This window comes from Lissotriton helveticus, chromosome 9 (genome assembly GCF_964261635.1).
Source record: "Lissotriton helveticus chromosome 9, aLisHel1.1, whole genome shotgun sequence".
NCBI lineage: Eukaryota > Metazoa > Chordata > Amphibia > Caudata > Salamandridae > Lissotriton > Lissotriton helveticus.
In genome coordinates this window covers 1,172,545,220-1,172,561,673 of record NC_136070.1, presented here as the reverse complement: position 1 = coordinate 1,172,561,673, position 16,454 = coordinate 1,172,545,220, and the positions used below count along the sequence as shown (strand labels likewise).

The following is a 16,454-nucleotide window of genomic DNA, read 5'->3' as shown; positions in this document are numbered from 1 at the left end:
AGTTGGAAGTCTTTTAAGTCCCTGAGACTTCAATCAGGAGGCAAGCTGGCAAGCCCTTGCAGTCACTCTGGTTCTGGGTTCAAGTGATGTGCGTCCAGTACTTCTCACCCAGGCAAGGAGGGCAGCAGGTCAGAACAGAAGGAAAGCAGGGGCATATTACCAAGCAATAGCGATAATTATCGCTATTGCTTGGTTAGAGACAACAAATTACCGCTGACCTGTGGCGATTTTTATCGCAAATAAGCCTTGGTATTACCAAGGTTTATAGCAAATGGGATAAAAAACGGCCGCAATGCATGAATATCGCTGAAAAGTCAGCGATATTCATGCATTACCGAGCTAATGCTCTTAGCCATGTTATCCACCTCCCATTGGATAACATGGCTAAGAACTGCTCAGGGCAGGTGTTAGCTTTTGGAGATATTCGCGCTTAGCTTAGAGCGAATATCTCCAAAAGTTGGTAATAGGAGATAGCGATGTTAGCGACTGTTTCCAGTCACTAACATCTTGGCACGCCCACTTTGCATGTCATTAGTGATAAATATCACTGACATGCAAAGCGGGGCCCAAGATGGTCGCTATCTCCTACTAGCTGTCGCTAACTGGTGTTAGCGACAGCTAGGTAATAGGGAGATAATTTTATCTCCGCTTTCTTGGCTTTTAAAGCCAAAAAAGCGGAGATAAAACCCCTTGATAATATGCCCCGCAGTTCTTCCAGAGCAGCAGGACAGCAGACCGGCAATCCATCAGTAGCACACAAGTCCATCTTCCTGCAGAGTACCCACAGGTCCAGAAGTGTACTGAGATGCTGGTGTCTGAGGTCCAGTACATATACCCAGTTGTGCCTATGAAGTGGGGAGAAGCTACTAGAAGCATGCCTTTAAGAAGTACAAATATGCCCTGCCTCCCATGTCCTGGCTCCAAACTGGCAGAAGTGACAATGCAGGGTCATTAAGCCCTATCGTGTGTGGATAATGATACATGAGGTCAGTGTTTGAACATATATTAGCAATACTTGGAAACATAGCTGTACTTCAATAGAAAGGGCACCTTTGGGGCATTTGATCTGTTTTCGTTGTCGTTCGATGATGCAAATTAGCCTTTCAATTTCAGTTTGTGACATAGGATGTCAGTTCCCGGGACCAGGTAGAGTTATCCTGTAGTAGGGCAGTGGTGTCAGGCTAGGAAAGCAAAGTACCTGGGGATAGATATTAAGGTGAAGTTTGGGCATAATAAGGAGTATCTATATTTTAATGGGAACATATTATAACGATGGACTAGATCATGTGTTGATAATACCCGGCAAACCCACATACAGCAAAAACGTCAGGCAAAGTAAAGAGCACGTGAATAGTAGACATACAGGAGAACCCCCTGATAGTTTAATAACACAGAAAAGATTATACTTAGAGGTGCATGCTGTGTTTCTGATCTAATCTCATCAAAAGTAGAAGGTCTGAAAATAGCCTTGGGCCTTGGTAGTCACATTTCAACCTCAAATGGATGAGTAGGGTGCTCTAAAAGAATGCTTCTTGTACATGAGGGAAGGTGAGTTCAAATATTTAGAATTTTCTAGTGCAGAGGACAAGCTGGTTTTGGATGTAGGGCTTGGATTTCTGACAACTGAAAGACCTTGGGGAAAAAAACGTAATTTGCAGCTGTTAAATGCCTCCTGAGTAAGGTATATTCTCTTCCACTGTGTCCTGTCCTTAATAGGAATGTGGTGCGGGCTCTACGAGCATGGTGAGATATAATGGCTGGATTTCAAGCCTGCAGTGAGCCAAACACAGTGGATGGGGTGATAGTTGGCATTTCCTTGGGTTGCGTGTGAAAGGCATACTTGTCACAAGGTGTCAAAGTTTCAGTATTTACATGAATTATATTAGTAGCTCAGGACTAACCAAATAGGAGTAATTGGCATGAAACATTGTCTTCTTGTTGGTGCTTATGTTTAATGTAAACAAGAACAACAATGGGTATGGCTCTAATCCTCTCTAGGATCTCACAACTCGATAGCGCGGGGATGCCTTCGGGTCACCAGGCGCTCTACAAAACACAAAATAATCAGTAAGGCTGAGCCCGTAAATAACAAAACAACCAGAGGTGCCAGTACTGATAATTATTCGGGTGACTTTACCAGACACAGAAGCTACTAGTCAGTCTATGTCTCAATTAACCAATAATCTTTATTTCATTGAAAAGCACAGTCAATATTGTAATAAAACTTTTTTCAAAAGAGACGACGACAGTTTTAACAGGAAATGTAAAAAAAGTGTCACACAAGTATAAACACCGCACCTGGTGTAGAAACCAAATTGATCTATGTACAAGAAAAAAGATCTGAAAGATCAAAACAAATTCATTCACCCTGAAATTTCATCTTTCATACCACGTTTCCTCAATCATCCTACTCAACATTCACACACATACTCATGACCCCATAGAACAAAGGGGGAAGTTTTCCAAAAATGTAAACGAACTGGGGGGTCAACAACCAAACAATGCAAAGATTCAATATAAAGGCTTGGCTGTGCACAGATTCTTACATAACAATGATGAATTCAAAAACCATTTGAAAACTCATAACCAGCCTTAACTGTCAAGACAGAGCATTTGTTTGATATACAACACAAAACCAAAGGGTCTACGCGTTTTGAACCCCTTTTAATTTATGGGGGGGGTTCTCCTCAGGACCGGAAGTAACTACTTAGAAGATCCCCTTATGATCAATAAAGTTATAGTTCTACCAAGGGGGCGTGGTGAATTCAATTTTCAGCAGAGTGGCGTCATGTAGTGGTCAGATTAGCTGATTTATAGATTAGTTGCGCTTCCTCAAGTTGCGGATTGTATCTAATCTTGTCGGGCGTCGGGCAAGCAAAGCCAGTTGGTTTCACGTAGTTTTATTGGAAAACCTTGTTTCTTAATGGCGAAATTGTTGGCACAGCATTTTGAGTGCGTGGTTGCCAAAGTCGTGCTCGTGTCGCTTTGTGTTTTTGAGGAGCTGTGTTTTATAGATATGGCATGACTCTTCGAGATGCTGCAAGATGATATTTCAGATCTTTTTTCCTTGTACATAGATCAATTTGGTTTCTACACCAGGTGTGGTGTTTATACTTGTCTAACAATTTTTTACATTTCCTGTTAAAACTGGCGTTGTCTCTTTTGAAAAAAGTTTACTAAAATATTGACTGTGCTTTTCAATGAAATAAAGATTATTGGTTAATCGAGACATAGACTGACTAGTAGCTTCTGTGTCTGGTAAAGTCACCCGAATAATTATCAGTACTGGCACCTCTGGTTGTTTTGTTATGCTCAATGTAAGCAGGCTAAGTGGGCCTCTGCCATAAGAGAGACTTGGTTACTTTCTGAGATCACCGAGATTATATTGTACAAGTTTGTCTGAAAATGTGGTCCCATGTGTGTGTCAAGCATGTGAAGGATGAGCTTGTAATAGCCGCCAAACCCATTTCACAAGGGTAACTGGAACCAGGGCACCCAATGTATTGTTTATATGGCATTAAGACACATCAATGGCTAAATCATGTTTTTCCCCACAAACCTGTGACCCTGGTGAATTTGATAAGACCAATGTAAAGTAGAAACTGCAGCATCACTTACCTCGAAGTGGTTTATAAGCTGCTTGGGTTTGACTTTTAGGATCAATTCATATTTGCCGAGATGGCGCTTTAGCAGCTCCTCGTAGATCAGCTCAAAGGTCACTTTGCTTTCTGATGCCACATTCACAGAGACAGTAAATTTTTCGGTCTTCCTCCCAGAGGCCCTTCAAATCCAAAAGAAAGCAAATAAATACAACGGACCATGCATGGCAGAGTTTGAGACCTTGAAACCTTCTGAAACATGCAAAGATGAAGGTCCCCAATATCGACATGCATCCAAAAGTAGGCGTGAGTCAATAGAGCAAGCATAGCATCGACAACATCTAAATGTTTGCACATGTTATGCGAATAACAGTAACTACTACCCAATAACACAACCACAAACACACCCCTCAGCAGAGGTGGCTGCTGACAAATGAAAGTGGTGGGACGAACATCTGACCCTCTGACAGGCACCAGTAGAATCCACCAATGCCCTTAGGCTCAACCATGGGCGTCAATTCACGTAACAGAAGCCACATTACATGTCACTGGATCTTTACTTAACTCATGCCCACATGCTTAGACATACACAAACATTCATACATACTCTTTGCCCACACACACATTCTCACCTGCAAGCACACACACGTTATATTTAAAAACATTTTTACTTAGCACAGATGCTAGGGAGGATCACATTCCAGCTTATTGTACTCTAACTAATTACACTAATAGTGAATAATAGTTTATTTTTTGTTATTCACTAGTGTAATATTTTGTTTTACAGAAAGTAAGGAAAGTGCAGGACTAACGCCCATAAGGGCGAGCTGCCTTGTGTTCCTGGCATTGATTTGGCCACCTCTGAGGCTAGAGCTCGCAAAGGTAGTGCTAAGGGTCGCACGGGACAAGCCAAGTGTTGCAGATGCAACCCCTGGCGACTTCTAAATGACGTCCATGGGCTCAACACCAAAGCTCTCAATTGTAGTTCGTGGTTCGTTTTAAACAGTGTTTATAGCAGGCCGTGTTTGAGTGCTCTAGCGTTGAAGCTTAAGGCAGTGCGAGCTTCTCAAAGTGCTGTCGGTGAGGTCAAATAAACTTGTACTTAAGGATAAAACAGTAGCTATGAAGTTACCACAATAAGTATGTGAGCTATAGGTAGAATATGCAAATGGTATTCCTACCTTGTGATAAACAACCTAAAGGTCCCACTTGGATGGTCGCAGGATCCCTGTGTAAGTGCTAAAGGGAGGGAGGGTCATCGTTATGGAAGAGGAAGCCTTACACACTAAATTGTGTCATGCTTCATCATATGCAACCTCTCCCCACTTTGGAAGGACAAGGCCTCCTGGGCAGACTCAACCTCCTGTTGGACTGGAGTTCTCTCATGAAAGCTACTGGACAATAGGGGGATCCAGATAAGTTAGTTAAAATGCTTCATGTATCCCGCTATTTGCATTTATTAGTGGGTACAGTCGGTAAGGTTAAAAACTGCTGGGGCTGTGGTACTAGTGGTGGAAGGGAGTTGCCGAGCTGGTTAACCATAATGGAGGGACTTTTTATGAATCTGTGACTACAAAGGCACCGTCCCCCTCACTAACAAGTCGGTATCCCCTACGATCTGGTGTTGTTCTCATTCTGCATTTCAGGTAAGACTCACCTCAGCTCATTCGTATTTTCTTACTTTTCACTATTTTCCCTTCTCACCAAATATCCAGAAAATAGGCCCCCAAGAGGAAGTTAGGGATCCTGGGACCTGAGGAATGCCCCAGAGCAGTATGAGCTTCTAGTGTGGGCAGAAACATGTTTGCCTGACTTTTTCCGGTGGTGTGAGTCATTCCTCTCATTCCACCGCCCTACTAATTGCGTGTTCTACCTATAGCTGCCGTACTTATTGTGGTAACTTGGGCTTCCTGGGAGGGTGTACGGCGGCTTACCTCCTCCTCTCTCGCATGTCTTATGAACAACTATACTTACCACTGCCTCGGTATTCATCTCTGGTCCCAACAGTTCATGGCTCTGAGCGCTGACTCCTAGAGCCAACTCCCCCTACCAATCCAGACTCACCTCTCATGCTGTTAACCGGCATGCATTAACCAGCATGAGAAAAGCACTAGGATTGGATGTGTTGGGCTGGCTCTGCTCTTCTTGAGACAATGTCTGCCTGCTTCTGCTCCCCACCCGGCTCTGTAACACAGCTTGGGTTGGAGAGGTAGAAACTGCACATGTTGGGCTGCCCATCACAAGCCAGCCAAACCAAAATGCACACATGGAGTGGTTACCAGTTCTATTACTCCTCCCTGGTGGTGCCAATCAGAATCAAGGACCCGCTGCATCCTCAGACCCAGCTTGGGCTGACAACATGAAAAATAAAATGGTAATAAAGTAATTGTATTACTATTTTAATTTTAGATTTGCCCTGCTCGCAGTGGGGGGGGAGGAGGGGCTGAGGCTCCTTCACCCTTATGGAGGAACCACCCCTGTCCCTCAGATTACATTATCATACATAAAACCGAAATATATTAGATCATGTTTGGACATGATCACTGCTCCATCAACTAAATTGTAACTGATCCGAGATACCAAATGACACAACCGAAGACACAGGAGCAAATACCGAAACATTTGAGCTCAATTCACAAAAATAGTATGAAAAGCATGGGCAGAAATCTTAGCCTCCTTCCGAACTTACTTTTTTCTATTCACCAAATAGTCACAGGAGCATATCTGGAAAGCTGTGTGAAGTTCTGTAAATTCTGTCTTGTCCGGTGAGGTTATAGTTCCGTCACAATTTTAGAGATGTTGTACCATATCTAGTAAGTACGGCTAATATGGAGTGAATTTGTCATGTTAACTAGCGAGTTCATTACGTATTCAGAGACTTTGTCCCGAATATGGGTTCCATTTTGTTCGTGCCTCCATTTTGTGTTGCCATCACGTAGGCCTGTGGAGGTAACCAAACGAACAAAGTTGCATGGGCTTCGTTGTTCATGCACTTATTAACTAAGCCTTTTCTTGACTCTAAGGTGCATTGTAAGGAACTGACCCCTTTATCTGAAACTGACCTCACTAAGCCAATTTCCTTGGTTGATTGTTATCTGAGATTGCTAGTCAAAGTTCAGGACATCGTTAACTTTTAGCTTCTCTACACATGCCTTATCTTGCTTGTTATCTGTCATTGTTTCATTTCTATGTTTCTTCATTACATGCATTGTGCTTTCAATTATGGGTTTGTCCGGCTTGTGGAGATTGGATTTGGGACATTCTTAATAATTTACTTTGGGTTGGGTTATTACAAACTGAGGTTTCTGTCATGTGATACTTTGTTTGAAAATGTTTTTCTATTGGCTAATATTTGGCAGATCTTGCAGTCCATGTTAGGCATTTTGCATGTTTGCAAAAGCAAGGACTGCCCCTTAATTTTATGCTGAGTTTGTAACCCTAAGCATATATAAGGCCTCTGTTTTCTGTACTCCTCAGACTGCCTCATTCAGTTGCTAAGGCTTCTGTGTGACGTAGTCTCACTCATTTAAGTTTAATAAAGATGTCTTTTCATATTTCAGCTTCTGTGCCAAGTTCTTTGTATTAGTGAGACCCCTGAGATTGAAGACTGAAGTTCTTCATGTGCAGGTGCATATTTACAGGTATATGCCTTAGAAGGCCATGTAACTTTCATGTGGGTTCCTATTAGGTGTAGGTGTATGCTCCCAAAAAGAAATGTCTGAGGGTGTTCACTGATTTCCAAGCCATGCCAAACCTTTGAATGCCTATTACCCAAGCCTTGAGTTGGATTTATGGCTGCACAGATATTTGCACCTGCGCTAGAGAGATCCACCACAACAAATCGGTTAACTTCCTACCAGAACTCACTTAGAGAACATCTGGCAGGTGTGAAAAAGGTACATTTGGCTGTAAAGATATGTTTTTGGCACAAGCCTGAATCACGAATAAAAAGGTAGGAGCGGGAATCTCGGCCTCATCCTAAACTTGCTTTTCCTACTTTTGTCTGTTCCCAACCATTCCATGGAATGTACCTGGAAAGCTGTAACAGGTTTCCAGTTGAACTCCTGGGGAGGTCATTTGACACTTCATGTGTGCAATGAGGGTTTCTCCAGAGCAGAGTATGCCTCATAACAGAAATAGGATCCTGTTCCTGTGCAAATACACATTTCTTTTATTCAAATTTTGGGCAATCCCATTCCCCTAAATCCCAGAAGGGGAGTTATGCCAGATCTTGGTTAGACTACATTTCTGACCATTTACATGGTAGAAAGGGGATGGATCAGATTTTGAGAATGTCAACAAATGTACATGTCAAATGCAAAAGGCACAACCCATGCGTCCTTCCCATCCCTTGTGTGGACTTTACAGCTGATGCAATCTCTACAATAGTGGTAGTGATCTCCACCATGTAATTTGGTTATGCCTGAAGGAATCACGTTTTGAATTCCTAACAGTCTTAAAATGTAAATGTGGTCATAAATGTAGGTGTACAACCAATTGTACCTTTGTGTACAAGCTCCATCATTTCAAAATCCCTACACCAGAGTGCCCTGATAGATTGAAAAGTGCAGCAACCATATGAGTTGCCTATTGCCGGCAGTTGTACAGCAGAGGAGTTTTTTTATGTTCTTTGGCAAAATAGTTCAGTACCCGGGTAATATACTTAACACCTTCGATGCAATTCAATTCAATTCAAATAACTTTATTTCGATTCCTCAAGGAAATCATAAAAGTATACATCAATTTAAAAATCACTAGAACTGCGATAAAATCACAATACATTTCTACATGATTCTATAGTAAAACCACAATACATAATTACACAAATTTGATTATCGAAAATATTCAATATCGGTTTCTGATTACAAGGGCTGATCTGATAAAATTCAATACAGCATTACAGATATTTACAGTTGACAGTGATAACAAAAATTCATAACATTCTTTATAATAGCATGTTCCAAGGGATAATAGTAATGGTCTAGTAAAGGTATTTCTTGGGTCCTCATACAAAGTGCAAAAAAGGATAAGGTGCAGGGTATTTTGCGAAACCTTATTATTACAGGGGCAACAGGGTAACTTCTCCCTCCAACCCCCCTGCTTTGGAAAAGCAAAAAGGAAGTGTAAAGTACCGAGACGAAACCTTGTGAGATAGAAACGCCCTTGCGTGTTCATAATATATGTTAAATAAAAGGGTCGCACTAGTCTTCCCCGAACACGTAATACATGTTCATTCTTTTTTAGGGAACCCAAATTGAGACTATACGTTTTTTTTATAATTTCCTTAGTATCCTTATTAAGCATGTCAGGATTTGTAAACATTGCGCCTTCGATGCTACTGACTGAACCATTCCGTCACGCCCCTCGGGTGGGCTGTGCACATGACGGAACGGTTCTGTCACGGCCCGGCCGCCGCTCCTGCGCGGCGCTGATTTCGCACCTGCGCGGCGCTGATTTCGCGCCTGCGCGGCGCGTTTCATTAAGCGGGCGGGGCCGTGACGGAACCGCTCTGTCACAAGCACAGCTCACCCGCGAGCCGTGACGGAACGGTTCTGTCACCAGCGCAGGTGAGCCGCGCGCCCCCCGCGACCGTTAGCACTGCGGCAGAATAGCCGCCGCAGCGAAGGAGTTAAACTTTAGTTATTCTGTACCTTGTTGTTTTGTACCTTATTTCCCCTATTTCACAGAACATTTGAGGGACAGCCTTGTTTGTTCTGCTGAAAAAAGACTTATATTCCTTTCTTTTTAACACACACACGCATGCACACACACACGCAAATGCACGCACACTCAAACACACGCACACACACACACCAGTTGGTGCACTCAGGATCAGAGACGCATGCATATGTCCAGGTGGAAGTCATGCAGCAAATGAATGCATCTATAATGCATATATGACACTGCTTATCTATTTGCCATATCCAAACTAACAAAGGCCGTGTGACACCGCATCAAGCAAGCAATTAACAGAGAAATGTAGATCAACCTTAACAATTAGAGCATTGGGGATGGAAGCTGCAAAATGTAGAGCAAATGAGACTTCAACACACCACAAATTAAGTTACCGATATGTGCACCTAGTGAACAATACAAGGGATAAAGTAGGCTTCAAAAGTCTGTCATAGCTCTCAGCTTTCCCAAAGATTCTCACTGCACCTTCATGCAAAACCTTGCCTGCTCTGCCCCTTACAGCTCCAAAAGATTCCGAATAAAAGCAATAAGGACCTTAAAGCTATATTCTGAACATAACACTGGCAATTACTCCAAAGACACACTTTTCTTCTGTCAACTACACCCATCAGATCAATTACCTGCAAATTCAGTGTCACTGACTCATGCAACCTTGCTCCTCCACTAACAGTAAAATGCTTCTGAAAGCCAGAATTCATGTTGTTAAGTATTCCATATCCATCCGTGACACAGGCCATTTGTAAAACATAATGAGAAATGCAGGCATATCCATGAGGAGGAACCCCCCACCTAATGCAGGGGAAGAAGAAAAGCTGCACTCCTCCTGTACCAAAAAACCTGAAAAACACCTCAAAGATAGTTCAGTCAAAGTGATATGTAATGGTGTTCAACTGCATTAACAATAAACATCATTCTGGCCCAAGATGTTGTCACTTTGTTGCTCAGGGTAGCTTGTTTGAATCAGCACCTGCTATTTCTCTCTTTCCTCTTTGAAGACTGCTGTGGTTGGGCCCAGTGATATACATGTGTTTCCAAGGCCCACAGAAGGAAGAGGAACCATTGGTGTGCATGAACTAATGCAAGAATCCTGAGTGTCCAAGGAACTCCCATAGAACCCCATTAGGTATCTGTCAGTCCACAGTACTTACATGTGAGGATGCTGGACACATATCAACAAGGAAGTGTTATGTGCTAGTGCACAGCAGCTGTTCAAGGACATTGGTATTTATAGCTTATGGCTGATTGTTGCATAGCTTCATTGGCACTGGGATTATGATGCAGCAGATTTAAGTGAATCGTAGGTTTTTGACTCCTCCCTAGTGCTGTGGCTTACGCTGTGGTCATGTACAGAAAAAAGTGCAAGAAGGCATGCCCTACATGCAGATTGCTTTCAGAAGCTGTAAATAGTGCAGCTCTGGGGCAGATGGGCTAAAACGTTCTCATAGCAAAGCAACAAGAGTGTCTAATATTTACACCCAGATGGTTTTCTGACCTCTAATTCAGACAGAGAACCGCAAGTGTGGTGGGCATGATATCCACCAATTTGTGGCAGATGTATCACATCTGTGCCACTCTAAGGCCCTGATAAGAAGTTTGGGTCCGCCCTGCCGCTGCACTGCCAAGCCTATGGTCAGCCACCTGCCAGATTACGAGGTAATCTTGTGTCTGGCGTTTTTTTGGGGGTGTTCCCATGGTAGTGCCTTTCAAAACAAGCACCTCCAAAACCAGTTCCTGCACATCATAAACTCAAAAGCCCATGCCGTGCAGGAACTAGCATGCATGCACACCTGGGGGCACATGTTTAGCCGCAATCCATGCATACACAGGGTGCAGATGCCCCAAAAGGGGCCTGTAAGGCTCTCTTTGTTTCCCCTCCACCAGGAAAAATCCTGGTGAAGAGAAACCTTATATTATGCTTGGTGGGACCACATTAGTCCCACCAAGCCTAATGCGGCCTCAGGACCACAGTGCCACCTCCAGGGAATGGTGGTTCCCTGGTGGTAGCGGCGGTCCCATGGAGTTACGACCACTCAAGTTGTAATCAGGTGGTCCTGCGACCACCACCACAGCACCCCCACGAGTTTGGCTGTCCTTGGCCCGCCAGACTTGTAATCAAGGCCTAAATGAGGCCCTTAATCTTTGCTATTTTTAGCCAGTTGGTCCTTATTGCATTGGTGCTTACTGCGGAAAGATGATCAGTTGGGTGCTATTGTTGGACCTGGCCCTTTTTGCAGGGTTATCCCCAAACTTTTTGCCTTCTTCCTTCTAGTTTTTTGACTCTCTATTTGTTGGCTTTAGGACTCTGGCCACTTTACCACTGCTAATCAGTGCTAATGTGCATGTGCTCTCAACACTAAAACATGGTATGATTGGTTTACACCTGTTTGGCAATCTTAATGTATGCTGAAGTCCCTTGTACAGTGGTATTCCATATACCAACGGCCTGGAAATTAAATGCTACTGGTGGGCACGGAGCTTAGATTGCACCACCCACAAAAGTGTACTTTCAAACATGTCTCAGGGCTGCCACTGCAGTACCTGCATGCGTAGTTTACTACCACATTGACATGGCATGCAAAACTACCTGCCAAGCCTTAAACTCCCCTTTTACTACATATAGGTCACCTCTAAGGTAGGTCCTTGGTAGCTAGCCCTATGGGCAGGGTGTTGTGCATGTAAAAATGCAGGAGACATGCCTTAATGGTGTGGCATGTTTTGGTAGGGCCAAACACTCTATTTTGTTTCTCACTACTGTGAGTACAGCTCCTCTTATAGACCAGCATTGGTAATTCCTTTAAATATGTTTATGTGGTGATTCCTGATCTGAAAGGAGTAGGGCTGCCATGTTTAGTCTGTTTAGAATGGTAGCGAAAAATCACGCTTACTGGTATAGGTGGATTGTTTATTACTATTTTAGAAATGCCACTTTTAGAAAATGAATATTCTCTATGCTATAATTTTTGTTTTGGAACCTGACTCCAATCCATGTCTAGGGCAGCCATAGGTACACTTTGTGCATACTTCCAGACAGCCACATCGCAGGAAAGGCTGAGTGTGACAAGAGACACACCGGCATACTGATAATCTTCCTGGGCTGCGAGAGAGAGGGAGGTGGGTGGGTGCACCTCAGTTTTGTATAAGCTGTGTCCTGCCTTAAAACAAAGGGCTCTTTGACCCTCTACTAATATCTGGAGCCAGGGATGGGGTTGAAAGCAGGTGTTGTTCACTTCTAAAGTTTCTTTTGAAGTTATCCCAAGATCAAAGACATTTTCAGTATAAGTACAGGGGCTCTGACCCCACATTTTAAGTATACTAATGGATGTGAAGGGACCTGCGCTGGAGTAAAGGCTGCTGTGTTAAAGGATTGCAATCTTGCTGTGCTGTTTCCAGGTCCTGCCTGTGTGAGATGCCCTGATACCTGCTGAGCTCTGCCCTGCTGCAAGCACTACTCCACTCCAGAGTGACTCCAAGGGTTTGTTGGCTTACCCCCTGTTCTTCCCTGAGGTCTCAGGAACATATAAGACCTTGTGAGCTGCCTGTATCTAATTCCCCTGCACTGTATGTGAAGCACCGATGATTCACTTTGGGGGCACTCCTAATTATCAGCGGGTGCCTTAAAGTGATGTTTTTGGGATATTCTCACACTGTTGTGAGCCTGGCTTGTCGATTCCCCCCCTCTGAGTGTAGTGCTTTGTGTGCACTAGCACCATTGTGTGCCTGGCCTTCTACCTTTACAAGCAGCCTGCCAGCAGGTCTTCGATATTTTGGACACAATATTTATGCATGACAATATTTCTATTATTGATATTCTGTTAGTGAACTGTTCTTGGTCTCTGATTTATGTGCAATATATTTTATATTTGTATATAATTCTGTGTGGAGCTTCTTTTGTGGTGTATTTATTGTGTTGCACAAATGCTTTACACATTGCCTCTGGGAAAAAGCCTGACTGCCCTGTGCCAAGCTACCAAGGGGCTGCGCACAGGTTACCTTTGGTGTGTAACTTATTTGCCCTGACTAGAGTGGTAGGTACTGCCTAGCTAGATGCAGCTCAGAAACTCCATTTCTAACAGCCATAAACATTGTCTATCATGGAGGGTCAACTACAGAGTGACTGAGATATTCTTTAACAGCCTACTACATGTAGAGATGAGATGTGGCCTAACGGCGAGAGCTGTCGACTTTCCCACAAAAATAGGTATATTTTATCTTAGGAAACTGTTCTCTAGTTTGTTGGTAGGAATGGCCTATAGGGCAATCAGGCAGTCCCTGGTGGGCTGGCCTGACAGATCAGCCTATGGGGCGTTTTTTTCCACAGTTTGTGTGCCTGTTTTTTGCCAAGTGCACAGATTCATTTTTTATTTATTTCCCTGATATTACCTCAAGCATTGCTTGCAGCATGCATAAATCCATTCAGTCTTCTATAGCTTTCAAAACCAATTATATAGCTTGTCTTTACAAGTCCAAAACTGGTTGATTTGCAAATGTGGGCCACTTTTTAGGGCTGAGCCTGCGAGAGCGTACGCTAGCTCAAGCATCTCGCTTTAGAGAAACTATTGCATACTGAAAATGGATTGAAGCCCACTCATTGCTTACCATTTGTTGGCAGAGTCCCTCTTCTTTGCATCCACTTTATTTGGCCAGTGTCAAATGTCATTTCTGACCCCTTATGAGGAGCAGGGACAAAGTACAGATTAATATAACTAAATCAGTGCCCGTCTGCTGCTGCCAACGTGATTCAAGTACTCTTTCTTCCCCTCCCACTTGCCCTGCCTGTTGCTTCCTCCATAGTGCTTTTTTCTGCTGCGTACAGCGTTCTTTTGTGGTTCTGCTTGCATGTTAGGAGAGCCTTAGAAAGACACCGCTGTGGGACTGACACAGTACGTTCCTGCATGGCATGGAATGTACCATGTTGTGCAGTCCTTGCTGAACTGGGGTGCAAACATACAGGAGGGCACAACGTGTGCTCCCCTGCATGCATCCCTAGGCCCAGAGGCAACAGGGGGCCCTATAAGAATGTAAGAGTTCCTTCACCACCATCCTTTCCATGGTGGGCTCACCACCATGGAAAAGAAGGTAGTGAGGCAACTCGTAATATGCTTGGTGGTGCCTAGCATATTGCTGCCTCTGACCTGGCAGTAGCAGAGGTCCTGTTGCGGTCCAACCACCAAAGGCGGAATACAGCAGGTGGACCGCCAGTCTGGCAGTCCAGAGAAGCTACTGCAACTATGGCAGTCCAATGGACCGTCATAGTCATAATCAAGCCCTAATTGATTTGCCCAGAAAAACAGTATGTTGAGTCGATGCCACCGGGATTCGAACCTACCTCTCCACAGTTCTAATATCAACAGCTGCGTCCTTAAAGCTGCATCCTCAAAATTAACATACTTGTAATAATGATGGGTGACAAAGGTTATCTTGAACGCTGCTTTGGGTAAATAAGTGATGCCTGTGACCCGGAAAGAATGCCTGTGCTGGTCCCTTCCTGCTCCTTTTGCAATTCTTGTTTTAAGATCCTGAATCTAAGACCAATGGTGAGAGCTGTACTAACACATTGTACCTAGGGAGAGGTGTGGCGCAGTGGCCATAGTGGCTGACTTTGGAGCGCGGAGCTCAGCATCATAAGACTCTGGGCAATAGCTCACTTAATTTCCCGGATGCCCTGAGGCCTTAAGGGGTGATATGTTTGTGCTTTACAAATAGGACTTATTAATTAATACTTAGGCATTGCAACCCTCTACAATAGTGGGGGATAGAGATGAACCGACCAAGAAGCATATGTTAGGTATTTGCCCAAAAGCATGAATAGTTGGTTCTTCTTTAGATGTTTGAATAAAAACATTGTCACATCATGTTGCTTTAGTTGACTTCAACACTTTACACTGGGATACTAACTTCTACTTTTTTTCTTATCATGCCTATTCTATTGCGTACTGAACTGTAGATCCATATAAGACTGTTTATAGTTATCGTTACACTAAAAGCCTATAGTGAAGAGAACTCCTGCCACAAGGTCATTGGCTGATGCCTGTTTTTTCCACACCCCGCCTGCTGTTGCTTCTCCCCTAATTCTTCACAGCATGCACCCTCCCACTTTACTGTATGCTTCCTTTGTCACTTTCACAATTTCTTCTCCCTTTTAAAAACGTAGAACAAAAAGACAGAGCCATAGCACATTTTTTGCATACGTTTAGTCATGTGGCATCTTACCCTTACTACTGTATAACGTAGCTAAAAAACTGCTAAGGGCAACAGCAATGCAAACAAAATTCATTGCTTTTGACAATGTTTTTGTCTTATTTTGAAAAGCCTATTCTGTCAATTCTAACAAATGCATAACTCGGAAATAAAGTTACCTCTAGACGTTAGTGCGCTGTAACTCGTGCTCATTGCTTTATATACAACGGAAATTAACTTTCAGACTCCTATCCTGTTTTATATATGTTTAAAAACAATTTGAAACCTTTAATTTGTTTAATCTCTGCCTTACTTTTTCACGTTCAGTCTTGCCCTATACCTCTTGTTAAAGCTTCATTATTCCTCAACAAGGTCAGATAAATACATTTTGGAACCATGTCCCTTTTAGCACTAGGACATAGGAACCAAAAGCACAGCAATGGTATCAAAATGCAGTGTAATTCTTTCATAAAAATACTTGCTATATGTGTGTACTAACAGAAGGCTAGAAGTTGCTAGTGTTGCTTTCGCAAATGATATTATTGTTTGTCTCTTTTCAACAGTGCCTCCTTTTTTCTCTGGCAACAGCCCATTTGGTAATATTTCTTCTTTGTGCCTTTAGAATATTTAAGACCATATGCTTGCTTCAGTTGGAGTTTCAGAATAAATAAATAAATGGGTTATTTTTTGACACTGAAATTTCAATCAATCAACGGTGAGAAACAACAGCACCCAAAGTGAAAAAATACCTCAGTTGGGAACACTACACACCTATTGTAACTCAAAGGGGCTTATTTGCAAGCCCCTATCGACACTACAACATAACTTTCAGTGACGTTGTGATGGCGATAAGGGCTTGGTCTTATTTACTGGACAGCGTTAAGCCACTTAACATAGCTTAATGCTGCCTTATAAATAAGGCACACTTTAACGCTGTGTTTAGCGTGAAAGGGGAGATCAATGGGTGTTGTGGTGGGAGTTCCA

The 16,454-nt window shown here is 43.2% G+C and overlaps 1 protein-coding gene across 1 annotated transcript in view; it reads right to left on the bottom strand.

Moving 5' to 3' along the window:
• LOC144783390 (inter-alpha-trypsin inhibitor heavy chain H3-like) overlaps nucleotides 1-16,454 on the bottom strand; it is a 584,371-nt gene that overhangs the window by 538,002 nt on the left and 29,915 nt on the right. The window contains exon 5 of the mRNA XM_078662386.1: nucleotides 3,619-3,781. Within this exon, the coding sequence (XP_078518512.1) occupies nucleotides 3,619-3,781 (163 nt within the window). The remainder of the gene's footprint in view (nucleotides 1-3,618; nucleotides 3,782-16,454) is intronic.